The 25,836-nt window shown below is 44.1% G+C and overlaps 1 protein-coding gene across 1 annotated transcript; it reads left to right on the forward strand.

Annotated features, from left to right (window-relative positions):
• The first annotated feature begins 475 nt into the window (after nucleotides 1-475).
• Nucleotides 476-25,195, forward strand: tesk1a (testis associated actin remodelling kinase 1a). The gene is made up of 11 exons (XM_084075406.1): nucleotides 476-611; nucleotides 2,090-2,988; nucleotides 9,622-9,743; nucleotides 10,045-10,093; nucleotides 13,363-13,509; nucleotides 17,168-17,250; nucleotides 19,076-19,166; nucleotides 19,261-19,344; nucleotides 22,271-22,357; nucleotides 22,865-22,961; nucleotides 23,948-25,195. The coding sequence occupies exons 2-11, from the start codon at nucleotides 2,773-2,775 to the stop codon at nucleotides 25,168-25,170; spliced, it is 2,199 nt and encodes a 732-aa protein (XP_083931532.1). The 5' UTR covers nucleotides 476-611; nucleotides 2,090-2,772; the 3' UTR covers nucleotides 25,171-25,195.
• Nucleotides 25,196-25,836: the final 641 nt, after the last annotated feature.

Here is a 25,836-nt window from a genome sequence, read left to right on the forward strand (position 1 = left end):
CTGTAAAGTTGCTTGAAAATATTGGTAGTTGCGGCTTGCGTTTTTTGGAGCTTGTTTTGAAAGTGTAGTTGCTTATTTGGGCTTGTTAACTATGTTGTTTAAGACCAGTGGTTCTCAAATATTTTCATGTCAAGGACCCCCAAAGTAATATATTTTGTCCTCAGACCCTCCCATCTGAAAATATTTTTGTGCCAGCTGGGACCCCCGTACCATATTTATGTTGTTAAAATGTTTCGAAGATATAACACATTTGTCACTTTTCTCCCATTTTTTTTTGGTGGGGGAAATAGCAGATCTACAAGCTCACAGTGCGTTGTGAGCTTGAAGATCTGCTATTTTCAAATTTACTTTAAGTGTCGCTTCTTTTGGGCTTGTTTTCAATTCTTAGACCCGGTTGCTTGTTTCTCTCGCAAAACCTGGCAACACTAGCCGCGGGGGGGGGGGGGGGCTCACACAGACGTACAACAAGCCGCTCAGGAGGAGCTACGACACGGATATAAAACCATCGACGCACCGGGCTGACGGAATGAAACCATTTTTGAACACAGAATTCCTGTTTTTAAATGGAATATAGGACGGTGATTTAGAGGAGGTTGGTGTCGGTGGAAGAGGTAAGCCGCCCATTATTCCCGTTAATAACGCCGGCCGTCATGTTGGTGCTGATGGAGGAGTAGCGTTAGCGAGTTCTCTCTGATGATGCTCCTCCGCCAGCCGCTCTGATTCCCATAGACCGAAAATTCCACTGCCGTATGAGGTCTCCGTCTTTAGTAAAAAATAAACAAAACTATTTTGGTACTCACCGAAACAAAATCTGTTTTGTGTTGTTGGAAGACTATTCTCCAGGGTGGGAAGCCTCTCAGCACCCCACCTTCTCTGTATTATACACTTTTAGGGCAGAAAATAAAATACGTCCACTAATTGGGAATTATTGTATTTACTCCACTGCACCCTCTACAGATCTGGTCAATATAAATGACCATTTACCAGATCTGTAGAGGGCGCAGTGGAGTAAATACAATAATTGCCATCTGGCGGACATATTTTATTTTCTGCTCAAAAAGTGTATTATGCATAGAAGGTGGGGTGCTGAGAGGCTTTCCACCTTGGAGAATAGGCTTTCAACAACACAAACAGCCTTTGTTTTGGTGAGTAGCGAAATAGTTTGGTTTATTTTTTACTAAAGACGGAGAGCTCGCACGGCAGTGGAATCTTTGGTATATGAGCAGAGCAGCGCGTCTGGCAGAGCGTTAGAGAGACACTCACTAACACTCTTGACCAGGGCTAGCGCGCCTGATGGAGGAGGAATTATTTTAACAAGATTGTGAGATGTCGTCGCCCGGGTCAAGTGTAAAACGCGCGTTTAATGCGAATTAAGAACAAGTCTGCGGCCACTTGTTAATTCTGCTGCTGTTGTAGGCTGTGCAGGAGGTTGTCGCTTTGTCGAAAACGATGTACATAATCATACTATACAAGCTCTTGGACTTGTATGTTTGTTCCTTTCAACAAGCTCTTGATAGCAGTGTTGGACTGATGTGGAATAAAACTAATAATACTAATAATAATGATGATGATAATAGTGTTATTATTATTACTACATAATACTATTTATTACATATGTGATTGATGCATTTCTGTTGCAGTGTAGTTACACTCGCACTGTAGTGCACTGCACTTGCACCTTGCCCTATAGGGTGAATAGATGAGGCTGGCCCACAGGCTACTTGCACCTCAACACAGTTGGTGCTCTGAAAATGTGACAGAATTTGGTGTGTAATTTTGTGTGTACCAATGTCTACTGTGTAGTGTGATATGGAGGGCTATATGGAGCAAATAAGCATGTTGAGATTATGGTTATTATTTTTCTTTGCTGTTGGGTGTAATTAAATAGCCACATTTGACCCCATATTGACTCAAAATAATGTGTGTAATATTTTGAAGCCAACCTCTATGACAGTATGCAGGTGGCTTGGACGATCTGACCATTTCTTCTATTTACCTGTGAAGTTGGACAACGTGGTTCACTGTCTTTATTACAACGTTATTACAATGTTATTACCTACTCACTCAACACGGCTCCTTTCATACACAGCTCATCAGTTGATTGGGCGGAGTGTGTGGCAGGCAGACCAGAATCAGAGAGACCCGGCGACATAAGGAGGGGCACAACCAGGAGCACCAAATCTGCTGCATCGAGGAAATCAGCTGAACTGTAGCGGCTCCGGGGAGAAACCGGCCTCACATAGCGCTCCTCTGTCTGTTTGCTGCTCTCAGCCCTCCCCTCTTCCTCTCCTCTTGGTACCGCCTGCATCCCCCCTCCTCTTGTTCCGTTGAGCCAACGGGATGACGGAGTAAAACCAAGCCCCCCCACGTACTGGCACCACGCTGCTATACGTTGTGCACAGATGAAAGAACCCCCTGCATTGCAATACTCCACAGAAAAACCCATGCTTTATTTGAGGGTAAACGTGTTGAACCTCCGTGCAACGGTTCTTTTTGGGGATTATTTGAAGCAAAGTTAAAACGATGTTGTAGCAGACAATTGTAGTGGAATAATAATCACCCGGCGCTCCGGAATACATGTTGCCCCCGGGGCGGCATTAATCATCTTGACAGCATGGTGGCGGGTGCCGCCGTTGTCCCGTGCCGTAGGACTACTGCTGAGGCGTGAGCCTTTACCTATTTTTAGTTTTTTTTTGTCGGCGGCTGATCTTTTTGGAAAAGGAGATCCCCCCCCCCCTGATAGGGGGGCGTGGCGGTTCGCCAACGAACGCGATGGACTACCATGCGGACTGCTGCCTCTGTGGTCCGGAGGACGCGGGAGGAGGGGGCTGTGGTCCGGAGGAGCCCCCGCTCCACAGTGTCCACGCGTACCACCGCGTCCGGCCGTCGTCGTACCGGGCCCTGCGCAGCGCCGTGTCCAGTCTGGCCCGCATCGACGACTTCTTCTGCGAGAAGATCGGATCCGGCTTCTTCTCGGAGGTCTTCAAGGTAATGGTGACATCCATTGGCGACTGTCCAACAGTTAATCGTTTTTGATTGTATTCAGTGGTGGTCAAAGAAGGGGGTCCATTTGGTTCCATTTGTACACTCTCTGAGTTATGGGGGTCCATGGGGGTTATGGGGGACCATTAGGGGGCGGCCATAGCTGAGTGGTTAGTGAGCCCGCCTAGGGAGCTAGAGGCCCTGGTTGCCCCAGGTACGATTCCAGGCCAGGCCAGCCTGGCCTGGAATCGATGAAATGAAATTCGCCCCCCAGAATAGAGACGTTACGATTCATGTGATTAAAACCCACCCCAAAGGGCACATTCCTTTAGCTCTGAAAAGTACAAGAAGTGAAAAGGAAGTATAAGTGTGTGTACTTAGCATGACTTTGGACAGTTCCTCAGTCATACGACAACCAACAATATTTAAAACAATATGGTTGCAGGCAGCTTGAAGTCAGAGGCAGGTATGAAGGAGAAATGAAAAATAACCAAGAGGCAATGCTGCCAGATTTGTGTGTGTGTGTGTGTGTGTGTGTGTGTGTGTGTGTGTGTGTGTGTGTGTGTGTGTGTGTGTGTGTGTGTGTGTGTGTGTGTGTGTGTGTGTGTGTGTGTGTGTGTGTGTGTGTGTGTGTGTGTGTGTGTGTGTGTGCGTGCGTGTGTGCGCGCACACACACACATTCATGCTGTATGTGTGCTTACATTCTGCAGCTTTTTTCTTTTCAGTGTTTGCAAACATCCATGTTTAGGGATATAGACTCCACTTATCCAAGTAGTCGATTATTACATAATTACCTGATCGCAATTATTTAATTAAGAGATCATTTTTGGTTCTGTTTGATAACAGCTGGATGAAATTATCAGAAATGTCATATTTCCATGTCGTTGTCCATGCTCTTTTAACCACTCTAAACCTGCCATCTATGTTGGGCATTTAGGCCAATACAAGAGTCATAACTAAGAGAATATGACTCTTGTAGTTCATCTATTTCCTCCTATGTTTTAAAGTATAAATTCTAGTCTAAATTCCTCAATGGAAGAGGAGGGAGAACCACCTCCAACCACTGCAGATTTACTTTTATATTTTATATTTTAACATACTCTATCATACTGTTAAGTTGGTTAAATTAACGTTGTATTCATTAGAATAAGTTCCAGATGGCAGCTTTAAGTGTCCTCTTAAATGTCCAGCAAACACAGGCCCATTCAGCAGCAGTTCTATTGACCATGCAAAGCGGCACTTCACTGCTAGAGTGTGTTTACTCAAGGTGAAACAATGCTTTGTTTGCTGTGGTGAATTCCACAGGGCATTCCGAGGGTCTAATCATCTTTAATGGATAACTATATTCAAAGCCACACCCAAATACCCAGGTGCCAGAAAACTGCAAACTGGTACAAGGAGGATTTTTGCCGTGGTGAGGATATTTAGTGCTATCCTTTCTATTTTCTGTTGTTTTTCACTCTGATATACTACTATTTGCTATCGGAGCACCTTTTGACGCTGTATAATTTACAGCCTCACCGTGGATGTGGCGTTTCCTACGGAGGTGTGTGTAAGGGTGCGGCGTTCCTCACGTGGGTGTGTGTGGATATGACGTTCCTCACGTGGGTGTGTCAGGGAGGGTGTGGCTTTCCTCTGATAATGTGCTAGTTTGATGAAAGCGACATCAAGAGTGATGTTGAACACAGTCACAGTATGTCCTGCATATCTGACGCATATCATCAAGAAATCACGCATTAAACTCACTATCGATGCGTCCATGCATTCCACGGTACACAATTCTAGGATTATGGTAATTATGAACAACGAAACTTGAAATTATTCCACGTCGCCATTTCGTGCAGACCAAGACACATATCTACGAGTAACAAATGTCAACATGGCACTGGATTACCATGGCACAGATGTGATGGGTAACACTTTTCAACATAACAGCGTCCTGAAAATATGCGGGCCCGGGGACACACGGATACGCAGAGATTCCATTATAGTAAGATGATAATAATTAATTATATAATAGACAACAAATAATTTTAGGTATATAAGCTCAGCCTGTTCTCAGCCTACTCTGAGTAAGTCCACACGTCTACATTGCCTTTTTCTACAGTACCTTCTGTTATATCTTCTGCTCCTACATATACGACATAGTATACAGTAGATACTGTATATTAATGTTCTATATACCATTACAGATCCCCCTGGAACGACCCCCGGGCGCCCCCAGAGCCTAGCTTTAGAACCAGTATTGTCTATATCCACTCACAAATGAACATCCACATACAGTCAGTGCACTGAAGTGCCTGCCCGTACCACCAATAATTGATTAGAAATAAATAAATGATAAATGGTCCATGTATATATCGCCATTACCCAATGTGCTTTACAATGTGCATTACAAGATTCACCCATTCACTCACATTTAACACCTAAAAAGAAACAAAGGTTTAGAATCCCTGGTGTAGATAACAGTTCCTTCCTTCCGTGCCACTACAGCACAGGTCCTGGGGGTCAATATGTGGTCAACAACTACTGCACTGCAGCTGTTGATCCATTCTGTTGATCCATATTTTGGATTGGTTTGTCAATATGTGCTTTTGTTGCAGTGAGTTCACGCCTCATTGGGATCTTGCTTACTTACTTGGAGCATAGATCATTGATCACTGAGAAAGAGAGAGAGAGAGAAGGAAAGAGACAGACAGACAGACAGAGAGACCAAGAATGAGTTCAACAGTTGAAGTGGGAGAGAGACTGGTGGTGTGTTGTGGTAGGTGTGTTGGTGTAATTTGCGTGTGTACCTTGTCTACTGTGTGATGTCACAGTGACAGCCCAGTGGATTTGTGCAGATCAAGCAGAAATCCTATTAGTGTTGCGCTGCTATTAATACACACACAGACCTGCAGGTCCAGACGCTGGCTGAACTTTTGCACGCACATATTGGCCAGTCAATGACCCATATGCCTACACACATGACCTCACACGCTGAGTGCACGGCACGCCTGTCGCAAATTTGTGATCGTCATCCTAAAAATCTGCATCATGTTCGACATGTATTTCATCTTTGGCTGTCCTGGCTGTCCTTCACTCCTTTAAGCCAAAGGGGAGACGGGCCCTCCTCCCATGCTATGGGATCATACGCCCCCTCCCCTGCAGGGAACACAGCTGAGCTGACCTACAAGCCCACACCGCTTCCATCAACAACGCCTTGTGGTCTTGAAGATCGCCTGGGGAGTGGTTAGGTCTGAGGACAGCTTATGCAGTATTTGAGTAAATATACTCAGTTACTTAACGTGTGGAGAAGGTTCTCTCTGTCTCAGGGCACTAGTGCGCCTGCTGCAAACCCTCCTTCCTCTCAGAATATGGGATCTCGCCATGTTCAGTCAGAGAAATAAGCAACCAGGTCTAGGAACACACGCCCAAAAGAAGCAACTACAGGCCACATGAGCATTTTCTACGGTCGCCTATTTGAAAATAGCAGATCTTCAAGCTCACAATGTGTGCATGTCGCACAGGACAGAGACAGGAGCTCCTCTACAAGACGGACGATGTTACTTAACAACTTGCGCTGTTGTCATAATTATTAAAGTTTCTTAAATGTAACTTTCAAGTGAAGTTTATGGGGGGAAACATTCTGGTCTGCTGGAGCTACATGGTGTGTCTCAGCGTGGCCAGTCTGCCTCCGACACACACACAAACACACACACACACACACACACACACACACACACACACACACACACACACACACACACACACACACACACACACACACACACACACACACACACTGACAAGCCGCACACACACGGCACACACATGGCACACACGCGGCACACACACGGCACACACACAAACAGGGCTCGAGACTAAGGGAGTCCGACGTCCCGGGGATGTAAAAATATGTATTTGGGATGCAAATTTATCGACGCAGAGGATTTCTTTGAGCCGACTGTGCATATTACTGTCACTGCACACACGTGTAAACCAATGGGCAAGGCTTGGATATTTACGATGAGGCCAACACGGAAGCTTATGAATGGCCAGAGTGAGGCACTGTTTTACCCTGCGCCGACCTGCAGTGTCAGAAAGAATTTATTTTAACGCAAGTGAATGGGTTTTTGACAAACTTTAGACTAGATTTTCTTACCGTAAGAAAAATTGTCATAAATTCTATATGCTTCCAGTCGCTAGTTTAAAGTCTCCTTTCAATCATCATGATATGCGTTTTGCTAAATTATGGTCCCATTTATTCTAAAATTGACGATAAAGTAGGCTATGCTCCAGGAGGGGCGGGATGATTTGATTGACAACCTACACAACCAATAGCATTCATTCCCCGCCCCCGCTCTTGATTGACAAGCTACCCAACCAATAGCATTTTTGGGGGTTGTTTTCCGGTTCGCTGGTCACGTGTCTGGTCTCAACCAATAGCGTTTGAGTTCCGGCGTGGCCAACTGTATATATTAACGATGGAGGAATGCATGTTCCTGAACTATCGGCTTCATTTTCGTTCTGTAGAAAGCAGGGGAGTGGCATTGTCCATTCATTTATACAGTCTATGGTGCAAACTCGCAGCATGAGACACTAGAGAAAGTAGATATGATGTTTACAAAGTTACTGCAGGTGCTGATCATCCTTTTCAGGTAGAACTTAGTTCCAAACATGCTGCGCTATTTGAAGAGGTGGAGAACAGACTGTAAATCTGGGCTACAACTAGTCGAAAAGAGCCGATCTACATGCTGTGGCTGAGAGATAAATCAGCAGCTTATAGATTAATAAGTGTAAAGTACAGTAAAATCCCCAAATGATGAGTCTTAATATCTAGAAAGCAACATAAATGTATTATTGGAAACAAATTAAAAGTTTAGGCTATCATTCAAATAAGAGAGAAGCTACGACCTCCTCTCTGATGGACAAGAAATAAATAATCCTTTTGCAAAAAACATCAATTTTCTGTTACTTTTTTAAACAATAATCCAAATGGGAAGTTTTCAGCAGCCACAATCATGACAGTTATTTGAGACGTTTTTGGTGCAACACAAGTCGCAAATTCCCTCGTTTTACTTAATTGTTTTCACCTGCTGCACTGTGCGAGGTGCGCATATCCCCGCTAGGCCAGGTTGTCTACCCAGGGCTGTGAAATTCATAGGCAGTCACAGTAGCCAATTGGAATGAAATCTGCTCAAACTAACTGTTATACTGATACAGAACCACATATAGGCTTTATAATGTCGCTGTCGGGTGGAAACCTTGTATGTCCAAAACCATTCCTTGAAAAAAGTGAAAATAGACGATCTACAAGCTGGTGGGAGCTTGTAGATCTGCTATTTTTTACTTTTACAGTGCAACACTCTTGTATGATTACGTAGGGTATTTGATTTATGAAAAAACATAAAAAGTTGAAATATGGAGATACAAGTTTCTGCCCGACAGCGACGCTATACATGATTTAATCATATGCATTTATCAATCAAAACATTATTTATGTTTATTTGTTTAATTTATTTGGAAACTCCCCAGTGGTCTAGGACTCTCCAATAGGCTAATACTACTACTACTACTACTACTACTACTACTACTGCTATTAATAATAATAATAATAATAATAATAATAATAATAATAATAATGGTAATAATAATAAAATAATTTAAAAAATAAATAAATTGGGACGGATTACATTTATTCGGTGACGGTTACATTAGTAGTTTGGGACGGTCCTGGGACAGTGGTGAAAAAAGTTAGTCTGGAGCCCTGACACACACAGAGACAAAGTACAGCATGCAGCTGGTAATAATATGACTGTCAGTCATTTATTCTTGTTTTTTGTAGAGTCCGACCAATGCCAGATTTCTGTCCTATGCCGTTCCCGATTTTGTTGAGTCTTAGACCACCGATTACCGATGTTTTGACAGATATTTTGTCAAAAAGTGCACAATTCTTTATGAATTTTCTGGACCACGAGTCCCTATCGGCAAAACCGATGCAGTATATCGGCCTGGCTCTGTTATCAAGAGCCCTTAGACATTTTCCAAGGAGGTTTACAAATGCGGGCGACTCTATTTAAAGATACGTCACTGTCACTGTCTTGAACAACCAGAAGCAGTAGCCTGTGGATCGCGATCAACCCATACTTTAAGGTGTCATTACTTCTCTGGAAAGGAAATATAGCATCCTGTGACCATCAAAGAGAACATTTCTGTTTTTCTTAGAGAGGTTCACTGTCTAGTCAGATCTGCTATTTTCACTACTTTGTTTTCTAATTTATGCAATTTCTTTGGTTAGTTTTTTTTTTTAATTATTCATGAAATTGCTTTGAAAAATCATTGAATTTGTGTTAAATTCATGAAATGTTTACTTGGAATGTTTACATTTATTGTTTTAATGAAATAATAATAATTAAAAACAAAATGTAAGAAACATAAAAATTGGTCCCACATAATGGTCCTGACCCACTGTTTGGGAAACAGTGATTTAAAACATAAAAGTAGTGTCCACACACTGGATCATGCTCCAATGGATATTTTATTAAATTACCGCCAAAGGAGACGTTTCAAGCACCAAGCTCTTCCTCAGACTTGGTGCTTGAAACGTCAGTTTTGGTGATCAGAAATAAATATCTGTAATTTCTGTCTCCTCTCCAGGTACAACACAGGATTACAGGGCAGGTGATGGCGCTGAAGATGAACACGTTAGCTAGCAACAAAGCTAACATGCTACGTGAAGTACAGCTGATGAACAGGCTATACCACCCTAATATACTAAGGTGTGTGATCATATACACACGTACGCACGTATATGCACGCATGCACAGACACACATGCACGCACACACGTTGTGAAGTTGTTTTTTACAGTATTGTATTCAATTAATTTAATTAATTTACTCATGCAAGTCCATTCAGGACATTTGGAGACATCCAGCTAACAAACAAACATAAAGTTGGTTTATACTACTATTTTTTGGACAACACCGTACAACAGTATTAGTATTAATGAAGCATAACCTCATAACTCTGCTGGTGGTAATTAAACATCTTCCTGATACATCCTTCCATCTTGTCCCAGGTTTCTAGGGGTGTGTGTTCATGAGGGGCAACTCCATGCTCTGACTGAGGTAAAAAAAAACAACAACTAACCCTTACAGTATTACATTTCTCTTCATTTCTTCTTGCCTATGTCTTAACACACCACAGTGCCACTGATTTATACTGACTTATTGCTGTGGCTCTCAAAATTGGGTCCAGGGATCCTCAGGGGTCCTTAGGGGAGATCCAGGGTGTCCCCCATAAACATTTTAACAACACAAATCTTGTATGGGGTCCCTGGCACAACATATTATCAGACGGTGGTCCGTGGCCAGTTTAGGCCAGTGGTTTGAGAACCAGTGGCCTACTCTGGATTGATGTTATTATCATTTCTGAAGCCACTGTGACGCCAAATAGGCTCTGTTCATGACTCTAGTTCCGGTTCAGTTTTCCATTGCTTCGTTTGATTGGCTCAGCAGCAGATTTCAACCAGAAACACCTGGGGAAGACCAACGGTAACAGCAGTGACCAAGGTGTTTCTTCCATCCTTAGCACAGCATATGTTTTGAATTGTTCTCAATGGGGGCAGCAGTGTGATGAGGTGCTGAGCGTGTATTCTGCGCTGCGCATTCACGTGTTTTCATCTGGGCGCTGAGACTTTGGGCGCTGAGTATATTTTTAACGTTTGGAAGCGTTTTTTTTTTAGGAGAGCATCTTGCGTTTTAACTTTTCAGCTGAACCCCCCCCCCCTCCCCCTGCTTTAGTGAACAAACAGGATAACTGCTCTCGGTGAGCAGGTAGGTGCCTTGCAAATTGCCTCTGCTGTCAGTGTGTGAGTGTGTGTGGGAATGGGTGATAAAGGCCCTAAAGAAATGCCACCTTTTATTTGTCACTGACCACTCCATCATCACTTTTGATATGCTGACTGCTCCCCCCCCCCCTGCTTTAGTGGGCCCCCCCCCCCCAGTAAATTACGGGCTCCCATTCGCTCTCGCATCATTAACCCTTCAACCTCCGCCAAATTGAGTTTTGTGTTTATCTCCTCTGCCACTCCTCCTGCCCTCTCTCGCTCTACTGACAATCAGCTCAACTACTTTAACAGCATCTGCCTAACTACCCTTGACCTTGTCGCTCCATTTAAAACCCGTACCGACACACCCAACGTCACCTCACCCTGGCTCAATGATCACACCCACGCACTTAAAAGAGAACATAGAAAATCTGTACGGAAATAGAAAGCCACAAAGTTACACGTGTTCTATGAAATCATGAAAGATCTCATGAAATCTTACAATAATTCAGCAAATTACTTCCCTACTTATCTCATTGCCAAGAACTATCAAAACTCCAGAACTCTCTTTAGGACAATTGAGCACGCCGTGCCCCCCCCAACCCCAATTTGCTTGCTTCCCCTGAGAGGTGTGAGGAGTTATTACATTTTTTTTCAAACAAAATAGATCTAATTAGATCCCAGCTGGTCACCTCCTCTGCCCCCCTTCCGAGAACCAGATGCAGCCACAAGAACCAGATGCAGCCACAAGCAAACACAATAGCCCACATGAAGTCCACCTCATGTCCCCTAGATCTCATTCCCACCAGCCTTCTGAAGGAGATCCTACCCACCGTCAGTCCCCATATTCTATCAATAGTGAACAGCTCACTGTCCTCTGGGTCCATTCCCACCCATTTTAAAACTGCACAAGTCACTCTCCTCCTCAAAAAAGCAAACCTTGACACCTCCGCCATGAATAACTACAGACCTACATCCAAACTACCCTTTCTGTCCCAATTTGTAGAAAAGGTCGTTTTCACTCAGCTCGTGGGCCATCTGAGTGGAAACTGCCTTTTTGAGAAAATTTCAGTCTGGTTTCCGTGCTCTCCATAGCACGGAAACGGCTCTCCTGAAAGTTGTCAATGACCTCCTCATGGCCGCAGATTCAGGAAACTGTTCCATCCTTGTCCTACTGGACTTGACTGCGGCCTTCGACACCATCGACCACGCGGTCCTGATTAGCCGGCTGGAAAACTGGGTGGGCATTTCAGGCACCGCCCTTGAGTGGTTTAGATCATACTTATCCGTCAGATTTGTTTCCATTGGCATTGGTGATGCAACCTCATCCTTAGCCCCCCTACATTCCGGCGTCCCCCAAGGTTCGATCCTTGGCCCCATCCTCTTTTCCCTCTATATGCTTCCCCTTGGTAACATCATCCGTAGTCACAACATCCAATTTCACTGCTATGCCGATGACACCCAATTATATCTCCCCATCAGTCCAAACGACTCCTCCAGCATACCCAAACTTCACGCATGCCTAGCTGACATCAAACTCTGGATGTGTGACAATTTCCTACAACTGAATAACAGAGGTTCTAGTATTTGGCCCGCCCCAGAAAAGAGCCCTGCTGGGTCTAAACCTGGGCTCTTTAGCTCCAAACATGAAGCCCTCCATAAGGAACCTGGGGGTCACCCTTGATCCTGACCTCAATTTGAAGGCCATGTAAAAAAGGTCATTCAGATATCCTTCTACCACCTCAGAAACATCGTGAAAATCAAGCCCTGGTCCAGAACGCTGCCGCTCGGGTCCTGACCGGCACTAGAAAGTACGATCATATTTCACCAATTCTAGCATCCCTACATTGACTCCCAATCACTTTCAGAATTGATTTTAAAATTGTATTAATTACTTTAAGGCCATCTCTGGTCTGGCCCCTTCATACATCTCCGATCTACTCGAGCCATATAAACCAGAGCGCAATTTGAGGTCCTCAGACAAAGCTCTACTCGAAATCACATTCTCCCATAAAAAACAAAAGGTGATCGGGCTGCTCTTAGAGCCCCGACTCTCTGGAATGCCCTCCCCTTAGAGATCAGGCTTGCAGAGTCTGTGCCCCGGTTCAAATCCCTCCTGAAAACCCACTTATATAGAGTTGCTATTATTACCTAAAGACTTTTACCCATTGTGTCCTACTATATTGCTGCATAATTTCTTTTTTCCTTTTTTTTTTCTTTTTTCTTTTTTCTTTTAATGTTTTCATATTTTTGTGCTCTCCTACTGTATGGTGTATTTTATCTCTATTTTTTTATCTTTATTATTATTATTATTATTATTTCATCATATCACATGTTTCTGGTTCAAATCTGATGCTGTGCCAATCAAGCAAAGGTTCCTGTCAGCCTTGATATTATGGAACTATCTTCTCATTTATTTTGACCCAAATATATTACATTTTAGGCTGATCTGGTGACACTTTACTGTATACTCATGCATATGAATATACAGTAATATGAATGTTTGTTGTGCGCTCATTTTCAGTTTTCTCTTTTTTTACTGTCTTTCTTTCTTTCTTTATTTCTTAGTATATAAATGGTGGTAACCTGGAGCAGCTTCTGGACAGTGATCTGTACCTGTCATGGGGTGTCAGGATTGACCTGTCACTGGACATCGCACGGGGGCTGCGGTACCTTCACAGCAAGGGCATCTTCCACAGAGACCTGACCTCCAAGGTACAGCCTACTATACACTGTAACCACATATCACATAGAGCACTTTAAAATGACCATATTGGTGGTCTGGCATGTTTAGACTCGTGTCTGTGACTCATGGTATACTACTTGACATTACTGGCAACCATTTTCCAAAAGCATACTGCGGTTTTTTGTTTTGTTTTGGTTTGTTTTTCAAGGAAGCCATTGGATTCCATATATTTCAGTACGGTATGAAAATCAACTTGCACTGACTTGAAACTTGCTTGTCACTGGAGCAATGATACGGTGTCGCAGAAGTTAATGTACACCGCTTGTACATACAGCATGTGACCTTGTTTTCTCCTGTAGTGGTTTATGGGGTCTGTTTATTGTTTGCTTGTTTTAGATCAATTGCTTTCACAAACGCAGTCACATTGTCTAGCCTGGTATTAGGTTTCTATTCTCTATCCTGGGTTCAGACACAGTTGCAGATGATATAGAATACCAGAGCCTTTTTCCCCTGCATGAGGCACTTCCTAGGAAACAATAATCTATCACAATAATTCTGTGTGTGTGAGGTTTTATAAAATGCTTCTCTGCCCCTCTCTTATGGGCCGGTTAATTGCAAAAGGATTGGGAATTACATCGCCTATTCATCAGGAATATTGCTGACAGGCAGTTTGTATAGGCTTGCATTGATTAGCATAACATGCATTTCTTTATTGTGAATAAACACTGCAGAAGTCAAAATGGTGTATGCATGCATCTGTGAAAAATAGGCCAGCAAATATCAACTGCATCCGTGAAGATAGTGGGCAGCCGGTATAAAATGCTGCACGTTAGACAGATGTGAGGCATGTGGCTCACGCTGTGTCAGACAGACGTGAAACACGCGGCTCGCTTTGGTTGCAAATGTCTAGCCGTGCAGTGCAACGCATGTTTAACAGCAATACATCATGCATCATATTACTACACATACGGATGCTGTTTATACTACTGATATTAACACATCGGGTGCCAGCATTTTTTCATAACAACTTACCGTGGGTGCCAGCATTCTCCCCATTGACTGCGCTTTGCTGTTTAAAGTTTCCGTGTGCGTTACAAGCAAATCCACGCAAAAAAAAGCATCGATTCATGTTCTGCCATGAGCCTGGCTACAGGCTGGAACCATAACATTCCCCTTGCGGGTTACAACGTGGGGGGGGATCGCGCATCGCGCATGACCGTTTTTCCCCACAGGAAACAGATTCGGAGATATAGGCGTTTCAAAGTAGGAAATAGACAGGAAACGGATGGGGGGAAAAAAAGTGTTTCAAGTGAGCGATCTGGCACTTCCTTCGCAGGATTACAATGGGTGCTCCCAGAGCTGCTCTAGCCCCGCCCGCGCGGAGAAAAACGAAAAAAACAAAAAGACTGAAATCACGGTTCAGACCGTGTTCGGCACCGAAGCTTCGGAACCGCCACTATGTAAACACACGGTTCAGACCGTGTTTGGCACCCGATGTGTTAATACACATTACACATTTTACAGGCAGTCATCATGAATGATGCACAAACTCAAATAATTTCATCAAGTAAGCATTGGACAACATTCTATAATAGTGTAATACACATCCAGGTTTATCTTGTTCTTACTTGTACTGTATACACAAGAAACTTAGCTAAATAATTAGTCAGATTTCTATCTCAATTTCTTTTTTACTTCAAGCTGTAAAGTTTGTCAGTACACCTTGCTGTTTAGCTTTGCTGTTCATCAATGTTGTTTTGAAGTTTGTCCAATATCTCACATACAAGATACACATTTTTTTTTTACCAGGTGCTCGAAGAGCGCCTGAGTCTATGAATCGGCAAGGCAGAGTTCGACACATTACAGATTTGCATTCGACACATTACAGATTTGCATTCGACACATTTTCGACACATTTGCGTCATTGGCTGTCCTTTAAGCCAATGGGGACATTTTCCCATACTCTGCACCTTGTCCTCCCAAGCAATGGGTAAGCGACAACTATTTGTCATTGGCTGTCCTGGCTGTCCTTCACTCCTTTAAGCCAATGGCCACACGAATGGGGAGACGGCCCACCCCCCACAGTAACAGCTCTCCGCTGTCCGCTCCCCTCATTCACTGTAACAGTTAGCCTCAGGCAGGACAGTTAGCCTAAATGCTAGCGTGTTTCATTAGAACTAGTTTGGCTATTAACTCATTCAGTGCCAAACTTATTTATTCATGTTAATGGAATTTTGGTTCTGAGTGCCACAGCCAAAATTCATTGTAAAAAAAAAGTGCTTAGGAAGCGAGATACAGCCTTTTTAAGTTATAGGTTAAACAAGGAGTGGATGGAGCAGCAAATCTTCAAATCATCATATCTTGGGTTCTGAACATGTTTTTCCCCAAAAAAAAAAAAAAAAAAAAAAAACTTTTATTTTGAAAAAAAAATTTTATTTTGAAATTTTTTTTATGACGGATTTGACGGATCGTGGCGCTCTGGGCGTCAGGCCACGTGACGGATTTGACGGATTGTGGCACTCAATGAGTTAAGTTATTATTTGGCCATGTTCACACTGACTTCACTCGTCGCTATTGTTGTGAAGACCTGTGTGGTGTCTAAAAATGTTGCCACCACTTATATAAAAAACATTATTTAGCATTTAGCGTCGCAAATTATGTTGCCAGGTTTGGCGAGAGAAACAAGCAATCCGAAAAACAAGTAATCAGGTCTATGAAAACACACACACACACACACACACACACACACACACACACACACACACACACACACACACACACACACACACACACACACACAGAGCACCTGGTAGAATATGACTTCAAGTCATTTTCTTTCTTGTTTTTTTATCACAGAATGAAGATAGATTGTTTGAAGCTGCTCTTTCTAGTAAACGGCCTACAGGCTGCTTGCCCCCCCCCACCTCAACATCTTAATGCACTGAAATGTTGTAATATAATTAATTGAAGCAGTCAGCGGCAGAGCCCCAAAAGTCTGTGGTTTACAGTGATTTTAGAACAGCTGTGGGGCGTTGAAACGGGTTGTCCATGAAGTTCATGAACCTTATTCCTAATGTGGAGAGACAAACAATGGAGGGTAAAACAGAGAGTGGTTTTGAGTGGATTTAGCCACAGTGTTCTTCATCTGAAGTTATAAACCTGACTGTGTATATGCTGCAGTATGATTGGAAAACTAGTCGGATTGAAAAAGATGCACTCGTTTTCCGGCACCGACGGAGGAGCGCCTTCTGACGGTGACTTGGGTCGAGTGAGTTGCCGTTCCGAACGTTGCAAAGTCATCTTCAGCTGTCTCAGCGCCGTCCGAGTTACAGTATGTACCGTAGGGACAGAATGGTAAATCACCCCCTCCCCACCTCATTTCTCTTTTTGACGGGGGTGCCCGGCCCTGGCGCGGGGGGGTGAAAATGAGCGCACAGCAAACGTTAAAACTCCTTTTTCAATCTGACTGGTGTTCCAATCATACTGCAACATATACATCATGACAGCTATTGAGAACAAGGTTTGTGACATTTGGTGTTTGCTTATGTTTGTCTGTGTAGAACCACCTGGTGTGCTGTGACACCGTCGTGTTCACTGCTGTGGTGTTTGCTGTGTGTGTGTGTGTGTGTGTGTGTGTGTGTGTGTGTGTGTGTGTGTGTGTGTGCGTGTGCGTGTGTGTGTGTGTAGAACTGCCTGGTGCGCTGTGACAGCGGTGTGTTCACTGCAGTGGTAGGAGACTTTGGCCTGGCTGAGAAGATCCCTGAATACAGGTCAGTAGGCTGATGTTGACACAGACATTTCCCATCCAGAGACTGAACTGTGAGAGAGTGTGTATATCAATGTATCATTGGTTGCTGCAGCCAGACAGGAACCTTGTATCCTCATATTTCATCATTTTATAATGTTGTAGTTTTTTTAGCGGTGCCAACCGCTCTAAGCTTGACTTTGTCCGTATGTCCGTCCGTCCGTCCGTCCGTCCGTCCGTCCGTATCAGCACGGGATGAGCACGGCAAAGAAGCAACACATACAAACACACGCACACACACACACAGTTGGAGCTTGCCTCTGCCATCTCTCCTCTCATTGGCCACACGTGCCACTGCTTATGAAAGAGGGGTCCAGGGACCCCCAGCGTATGTTCTGTCCGTGTAAGCACGGGATGAGCACGGGATTTTACACAGCTATAACTCTATGCTATGTGGACTTAGACCACCAATAGGGACGAGCATGAATTGCTGAAGTTATCAAAGAGGAGTCCAGGGACCCCCAGCGTATGTTATGTCCGTCCGTCCGTGGAAGCACGGGATGAGCACGGGATTTGAAACAGCTATAACTCCAGTTTGCAGCATGCCACCAAGTCCAAATTTGGTATTTGGACTTAGAACACCAATAGGGACGAGCATGAATTGCTGATGCCCCGCCCCCTCTGTCTTCCCATTGGCTGGCCTTCAAACAGCCATAACTCAAGTTCGCAGCATGCTAGGGAGTACAAATTTTGCACATGCACTAAAACCACCAATAGGGACGAACTGTTATTACTTAAGCCCCGCCCCCTCTGTCTGCCCATTGGCTGGGCTTTAAACAGCCATCATTCCAGTTTGCAGCATGCTACCAAGTAAAAATTTGGTAAGTGGACTCAGACCACCAATAGGGACGAACTGAAATGAGTTAAGCCCCGCCCCAAAGGCACCGCTTCCTTCACACAGGGTGTGATTTTTTTGTCAATGAATGCCTTTTTTTATACTTTGTTGTATGACAGTGCCAAGCTAAAGCAGCAAAACAATTACAGATCTACAAGCTACAAGAGAATCTTTGCCTATAATGACATGCCCAAAATACAAAAGTGACGCCCGGTTGAAATTGGTTCAGTGGCTTTTATAAATATTTAACCAATGAAAAATCTTAGCAAGAGCTTGTGACTATATAACAACAATACATAAAAGGTTTCCACCCGACAGCGACGATAGGCTTTTAAGAATGTTGCGTCTGTGTAATGTCATTGGAGACCTTTGTTGCCCGTTCCATATAATGCTGAGTAGAGGGAAGGCAAATTCTCCTCTGAGCCATTTGAAGTTGTGGTGCTGTAAAAGAAAACCCTTAAAGAAACGGATATCCAAAGTCTATTTCTCTTCCATTATGGAGTCTATTTAGGGAAGGGATAATGGAAGAATGTCATTGAATCTTTTGTTTTGTCGGATCCGGGGACCACCAGCGGTCCAAATGGATCCTTACGGATCTGTAAGAAATGGAACCAAATGGACCCTTACAGGTCCATTTGTTTCCATTGTAGATTCTAGATCCAGTGTAGATTGGGGTTCCTGTATAGTTTAGTTTTGAGATTCTCAACCTTTTAAATTTCTTGAACCCCCAGTTTGAAATGTTTTACCCCATGGCCAATATGAAACAGCTGGCGGTGTGAACAATTTTTGAGATTGTAGATCTGCTATTTTCAGTACTTTAGCTTGACACTCTATCTTGTATGACGAAGTAGGGCATTAAATGACGAAAAAACATTAAAAAAAACCTACATTTGGAGACACAAGGTTTCTGCCCAACAACAAACGATACTTACTGTAAGTACTGTCTTGTGTCCAGTGAAGGGGCAGAGAAGCAGCCTTTGTCCGTCGTTGGCTCCCCCTACTGGATGGCCCCTGAAGTGCTCAGAGGAGAGCTCTATGATGAGAAGGTAAACACACAGCAACTCTTCATTTACCATGACAAATAATACACTGTGTAAAAAAAAAAAAGAAAAGAACAGGACTCTCTGTGTTGTCACCCAGGTGGATGTGTTCGCCTACGGTATCATCTTATGTGAGATCATCGCCAGGATAGAAGCCGATCCTGACTTCTTACCCAGGACTGAGGTAAAATCCCATGTGAAAGGGTGGTACTTCCGTGGCCTTCTGGCAGCATGCATAAGAAATGTGACACTGATCACAGATATTCTGTACAGTGTGCATATATACGTAGGTACCTCATTGGCCCCTGCATTGGAGAAAAGCGTCAATGCCGCCGCCACATTATCTAGGTGGAGCCGTGTCTCCTAATGCATGTATGTCACATGTACGTCACATGTACAGTATGACGTATGTCTGTGGAAGCAGGAGGTCTCTCTACTATTAACCCATTAAGACCTGAGGCCGATGTTGCTATATCAGTGGTTCTAAAACCTTTTCATGTCAAGGACCCCCGAAGTTATGTATTTGGCCGCGGACCCCCATCTCAAAATATATTTTTTTTCCAGGGACCCCCAGAAGAAAAGATTTGAGTTCCAAATTTTGGCTTTAAAAATATGTATATTCAAATATTTGCAAAAATGTTCAAGAAGGTTCAAAAATAGGAGATCTACAAGCTCATAGCACGGCGGGAAATGACTCGCTATGAGCTTGTGTATCTGCTATTTCTGAATAGCGAACCAATGTGCTATTTATGTATATAGTTCAAATCTAAAATGACATAGATACTTTCCTGTTTTGAATGGGTTAAAATAATAACTCGCTGAATTCTCAACCGCTTTTCACACAGTTTGGTTTGTTACATTGATAGATAGATAGATTGATACAAGTAGTACAGTCAAAAGTTATGCTAAAAGGATGAGGCAAAAAGCAACATACAATATCAGTAAACGCTCAGTAGCAGCAAAAGGTATATTTACAGAAGAAGGAGTGGTGGGGGCGGGGGGCAGAAGATGCCACTACCAAGGCGTTCAAAGGCGTTCTATGTCCAATTGTATTTTAAGGTCAGACAATCTTTTAGGTTATTGTTTTAGTTTGGGTAATGAGTCGATTTCTTTAATGACAAATGTCAGACATCTAGTTGTACTGTATAGGATACTTAACAATGTGGGTTTTCATACCAAAATACCTTGTCTTAGTAACAGTAAATGGTTATAAAACAGAAAAAAAGTCTCAGGTTCTTATGTACAACTCAGGCATATTTCTTGCATTGGAGTTATGGCAAGCTGACCTAGATATTATGGTGGTGACGTCGATGTTCGGCCACAGTGGCCAATGAGGGTCCTACGTATTTATGTCTCTCAAACCGCTGGACTGATCAGTCAGATCAGTCCAGTGGTTTATGAGATTAGCCTTGGAAAAACAGACAGACAGAAAGACCCATTTGTAGATGTAGATGCATCCTGAACAGTGGTTCTCAAAGTGGGGACTGTGGACCCCCACAAGTCCTTGAGTGGGTTCCAGGGGATCCCCAGCTAAATTATTGATAGTTAGGAACCAAATGGACTCTTATAAGTCTGTAACTCTGAGAGTGTACAAATGGAACCAAATGGTTCCATTTGTACACTCGTCTGTACACTCGTCTGAACTGGTCTCCCATATTTTCTTCACCTCAAAATGTAATAGTAAAGTGACATCTATCAGTTTTCAGTACCGAGGAAATGTTTACTCAGCAGACATGTTGGTTGACTGAGCCAGATCAATAGATTGTTATGAACAGCTTCATTCATCATCTCCGTGCAGTGAAAAGACCTGAATATTTAATCACTGCAGACACACACACACACACACACACACACACACACACACACACACACACACACACACACACACACACACACACACACACACACACACACACACACACACACACACACACACACACACACACAGTGTGTGTGTGAGCTCCTATTAACTGGAAAATGTTGTCTGCACAATTGTGTGTGCAAGCTATTACAATTGCTTTATAACTGCCCCATCTAGTGGATATTTCAGTGAAGTGCAGATCATCTTCCATACAGTGTTTCCTTTATCAATAATTGTGTTTTGTTTACATTTCGATTGTGTTTGTTTCATAGCAGTGTTGTGTGAAATAAAGACATTTTTAGCACCTCTTTGATGAAGATTACAGACTTAAGAATGTGTCTATGTATGATCTTAGGGGCTGTGTGCGTCCACGGAAAGTGTTGTTTGAGTTACCAGGCAGTGCCAGCACCTTTCTGCCATCATGCAATTCTATAGTAAAGACGCTCTTCCCAGCACAGAGCAAAGTAGTTCAACCTTTGGAGAGGAGAGCTGCTCATCAGTGTCACGTTTGACGTCATTTATGACCTGAATTTTAATTGTTAACAACCATGAGAAGTCCATGTTTTACACTTGTTTCAGCCAAGCTATTATTAGTGCTAATAAAGGACCACAAGTCCAGAGGACATTTTTGTGTTATCCTTTTAGCCCAAGTGTTTTACCGTACGTCTGTGCTGTTTATCTATCAATCAATCAATCAATCAATCAATCAATCAATCACCCAGACATGATGTTTGAGCACAGCAACGGTTGGTAGGTTTGAACGTAGCGGTCGTTAACAAATGCTCCATGCACATGATATCGTGTAGTTGTCGGGTGGAAAACTGTAACTTTTCAGGATTCAAATCAAAAATAGAAAAGTAGCAGATCTACAAGCTCAAAACCTGTTGCTTCGCGCTGTGTTTCGAGCTTGTAGGCTATATCTGCTACTTTTGTGTGACACTGTAGTATGATCAAGTAGTCCATTATTTTGCGAAAAAAACAAAAAAAGTAAAAATATGGAGATAAGAGGTTTCTGCCCGACAGCAACGATATCCAAAGCGATCACCCGCTCATAAAATCCTTTCTGTGGACACAGCCCATTAGGCGGCCATTTTACTATGACCTCATAGTCGTTGGTGGGAAACGTCTCTGCCATCAAGTATAATGTTAAGAAAAGGAAAACAGGTCTCTGAGTAAATATGCTCAATACTTTATACATTTTGGAGTGGAAAATGTAACAATGAGTATGTGTGCTGTTATGTGTTTGTAGGACTTTGGGCTGGATGTGGAGGCCTTTGAAAACATGATTGGAGACTGTCCACCTGCATTCTTTAGCCTGGCAGTCACATGCTGCAATGTAAGGAACAACACGCGCACGCACGCATGCACGCACGCACGCACGCACAGAACCTGACAGTTTTTCTTGCCCATTTATAATGATTTATAAAGTTACTGTAGTCTTTCCTTGCATCTAGTTTTGTAATATTTGTCATACATTCACAGAATAAATGTATTCACATTGACTTGTGTGCGAAAAGTGTGATTTTAGAACTGTTTCACCATGCCCTGGCCTATACTGTAGGTCAAGTGAGATTATTTTGGATTATCCATTTATACGAAGCAACTATTGAACATTAGCCAATATTTTGAGTTATATCATGACAATGTCACAATGACAATGACACAAGCCTAACCTCTACTAGTTCAATTCGTTTTGAAACGAAAAATGGTCACATTGTCAAAGCTGTGAATAGACAATGTTGTATTGATTGCATTAGGACTGCCTCACAGACACTCAGGTTTCCTTTCAGTTAAACACTTTAATTCCTTCTCCTCTTTATTGTCAATCCCTGTGTTTCCTCAGATGAATGCAGTGAGGAGACCATCGTTCTCTGACATTGTTTTCACCCTGGAGGGGATGGAGAGAGGAGCAGAGGACCGTAACGAGACCATTGCTCTAGGTAAACAACACAGGGCAGGGGTTATATTAAGCATTCTTTCAAGGATGAAGATGTAACACATGAACACCAGGGGGCATATTTTTTTTACCTTTTCCTTTTATCTTGTCATTTGCCATGTTTTTTGTACTGTAGTCCCTGTCATGGCTGGCCCTTACTGGTTGGTCTTGGGGAGGGTGTAGACGTCCTAGAGTGTCCCTACTCCTGAGTCCCGAAAAAATATCTCTAAAACACTCATATGTCCCGGTTTTCAACATTCACTAAAACATTGTCTTGGTTTCACCACAATGAAAATAATAATAATAGTTTTGAGTGCTTACATAAATGTTTGTCATGTTGTGTTGTTGAAAGGTGCAGTCACTAAGTGTGCTGCAGTGGTAAGCGCTAAAATTATTGTCCCACATCCTGATGAAAACACCAGGTTTCAAAAAATGTCAATGCAATTGTCAAAAGTAGCTAAAATAGCACATCAATAACGATTTAAGTGATAAACCCTTTAGACCGGGAACGCATTTGTGTCATTTTAACATTTCTTTGGCAATTCAAAAATAGCAGATATAGTGCCGTGCTATGAGCTTGTAGATCTGCATTTTTTGGGAAAAATCGTTGAAAATGTGTGCAAATCTTTGAATATATATTTTTTAAAGCGAACATTTGTAAAATATTTTTTTCCAGGGACCCCCCAGAAGCAAAGATTTAAGTTACAAATGTTCGCTTTAAAAAAGTAGATATTCAAAGATTTGCACACATTTTTTAGATTTTTTTCAAAAATAGCAGATCTACAAGCTCATGAGCTTGTAGGTCTGCTATTTTTGAATAGCCAAAGAAATCTTAAAATGACACGAAATGCGTTCCTGGTCTTAATGGGTTAAGTGTCCTGGTTTGGGTTTAGAAAAATAACGGTCACAAATACTCGGACACAAAATACAAAAAAAAAAACGTTTCTTGTATCAATCCCTTCCTCCTGCTCGACTCCGTCTCTCCCTCAGAGTCCGTGGCCGTGGATGTGAGCCCCTACCGGCGCCGCCTCAGCTCCCCCTGTCACCCCGGGGCCGAACAGGGCCAGCAGCAGAGCCTGTCCCGGAGCCAGTCGGACGCGTTGCCGGCGACGGCCCCGACCTCTCCCCTCCTCGTGGGCACCCCGCCGCGGGTCAACCCGTTCTCCCTGCGCCAGGACCTGAACGGCGGGCGCTGTAAGCTCTTGGACACGCCCAGCAAGTCGGTCATCTCTCTGACCTTCACGCTCCCGGCTCCTCGCGATGGCCTGTGCACCTCCCCGCGCCACCACCACCTCAGAGGGACCCTGGGGACGGCCAGAGCGACTCCCAGGAGGTGCCAGTCGCTCCCCTGCACCCCAGAGCTAGGCAGGAACGGCGCCGTTTTCAGCGGTTCCGACGAGTTAGAGGAAGACGTGTTTAAAGACAGGATAGAGGAAGAGGCGGAGGACGGCAAGAGGAGAAACGATGGAATATCAGCGGCGAGGGAGGCCCGCGGGAGGTTAGAGGGAGAGCCGGAGGGGGAGAAGAGATTGCTGAAGGAGGAGGAGGTGAAGCGAGAGGACCGGTGTCATCCTCTGGAGCTGGAGATGGTTTCTGTGGAGCGACTGGAGGAGCAGCGGCGTCGGCAGAAAGCAGAGGAGGAGCTGTGTGTGACAGAGCCCATGGACTGCAGCAAGTCTCCAGAACCAGAACAACCTCTGTTCCCCTCCGACTCCACTTCCTCCCTGCGCACCAACGGCTGGCCGCTCCCCGTCTCCGCCGGCCCGCCCTCCCTGCCTCCCCTGCCCAGACCGGAGAACAACAACGGTTCGTCGGTCGCGATTGGACGACAGGTGCAGTGGGGCGCCGCGGGACAACAGGCGAACGGTTACCACGGTTCCCAGTTCCTCGCCTCCTCGGATCACCCGGGCCCCCCCGCCGAGCAGGACGATGTCTTTGTCTGTCCCGGGTGCTGTCTGGTGGGCCTCAGCTTTCCCTCCATGTGCCTCCGGGGTTCGGCCGCCGTGCCCCGCCCCCGCCGGCGATCGTTGCCGCGGCAGCGGTCCTACCGCAACCTCAACGGGCCCGTCGCCGGCGGCGGCGCTTCCGCCACGACAACAGCCGCCGCTTCCGCCACCAAGGCGCTGTTGTGTCGCGGGCCAAACGGACTTGTAGCGGCCCCTCCCTCAGTGGCCTGTGAGCCTGCACTTCCTCTGCCAGAGGCTCAGACATAAGGCTGATTGAAACTCTCAATTGAACGCCACTGTTGTGCACTGAAAATAGTCAATCTACAAGCTCACAAACGCGCTGCAGTGCAACACGTTGCGAGCTTGTAGATCGGCTGAGCGCTGGTCAGCCAGCACGTGAACCACCCAGCAATAGTAGCTACTAGGCTGCTCTGGGAAACCCAGTGAAAGGGTGATGCCCATAACTTGAGAGTTGTGCTGTTTTAGCCTTGCATAGCCAGACTATATCACTGCGTGGATATGAGTCTGGTGCTTCTATGAGGACGTTTTTTTTTCCAAGGGGGCGGGATCAAAACAATGACTCTCGACGCAATTGGTTAGACCTACAAACCAACTACCAATTACAGTCTCCCATATTAAAATACTGGGCCCTGATTGGTTACCCCCGTCTTCTGGAGCAGGAAATGGATTCTCTATGGAGCGGTGCCAGACCCAAATCGCATTTTTTTTTTGCACTGGCAGATTCGTCTGGTCCCAGGCTGTTTGACAAATGAAAATAATTGCAAACAGTGGGTAAGCGTGTGCTTGTCAATGTACTCACTCTCTTAGAAAGCTTCCCCTGGACGGAGGGAAGACTTATAACACAAACACAGCAGTCGGCGACTGTGTGATTGAGATGGAACTTTAAGCCAAGATGAGTCAAGGTCAAAGTGA

Source organism: Gymnoscopelus microlampas, assembly GCF_963454915.1.
Source record: "Gymnoscopelus microlampas genome assembly, chromosome: 2".
In the NCBI taxonomy this organism is placed as follows: domain Eukaryota; kingdom Metazoa; phylum Chordata; class Actinopteri; order Myctophiformes; family Myctophidae; genus Gymnoscopelus; species Gymnoscopelus microlampas.

Coding starts and splice junctions, on each gene's coding strand:
- tesk1a (XM_084075406.1), top strand. CDS start 2,773: ATGGACTACCATGCGGACTGCTGCCTCTGTGGTCCGGAGGACGCGGGA. Junction 19,167..19,260: donor GAGAGCTCTATGATGAGAAG/GTAAACACACAG, acceptor GTTGTCACCCAG/GTGGATGTGTTCGCCTACGG. Junction 19,345..22,270: donor ACTTCTTACCCAGGACTGAG/GTAAAATCCCAT, acceptor ATGTGTTTGTAG/GACTTTGGGCTGGATGTGGA.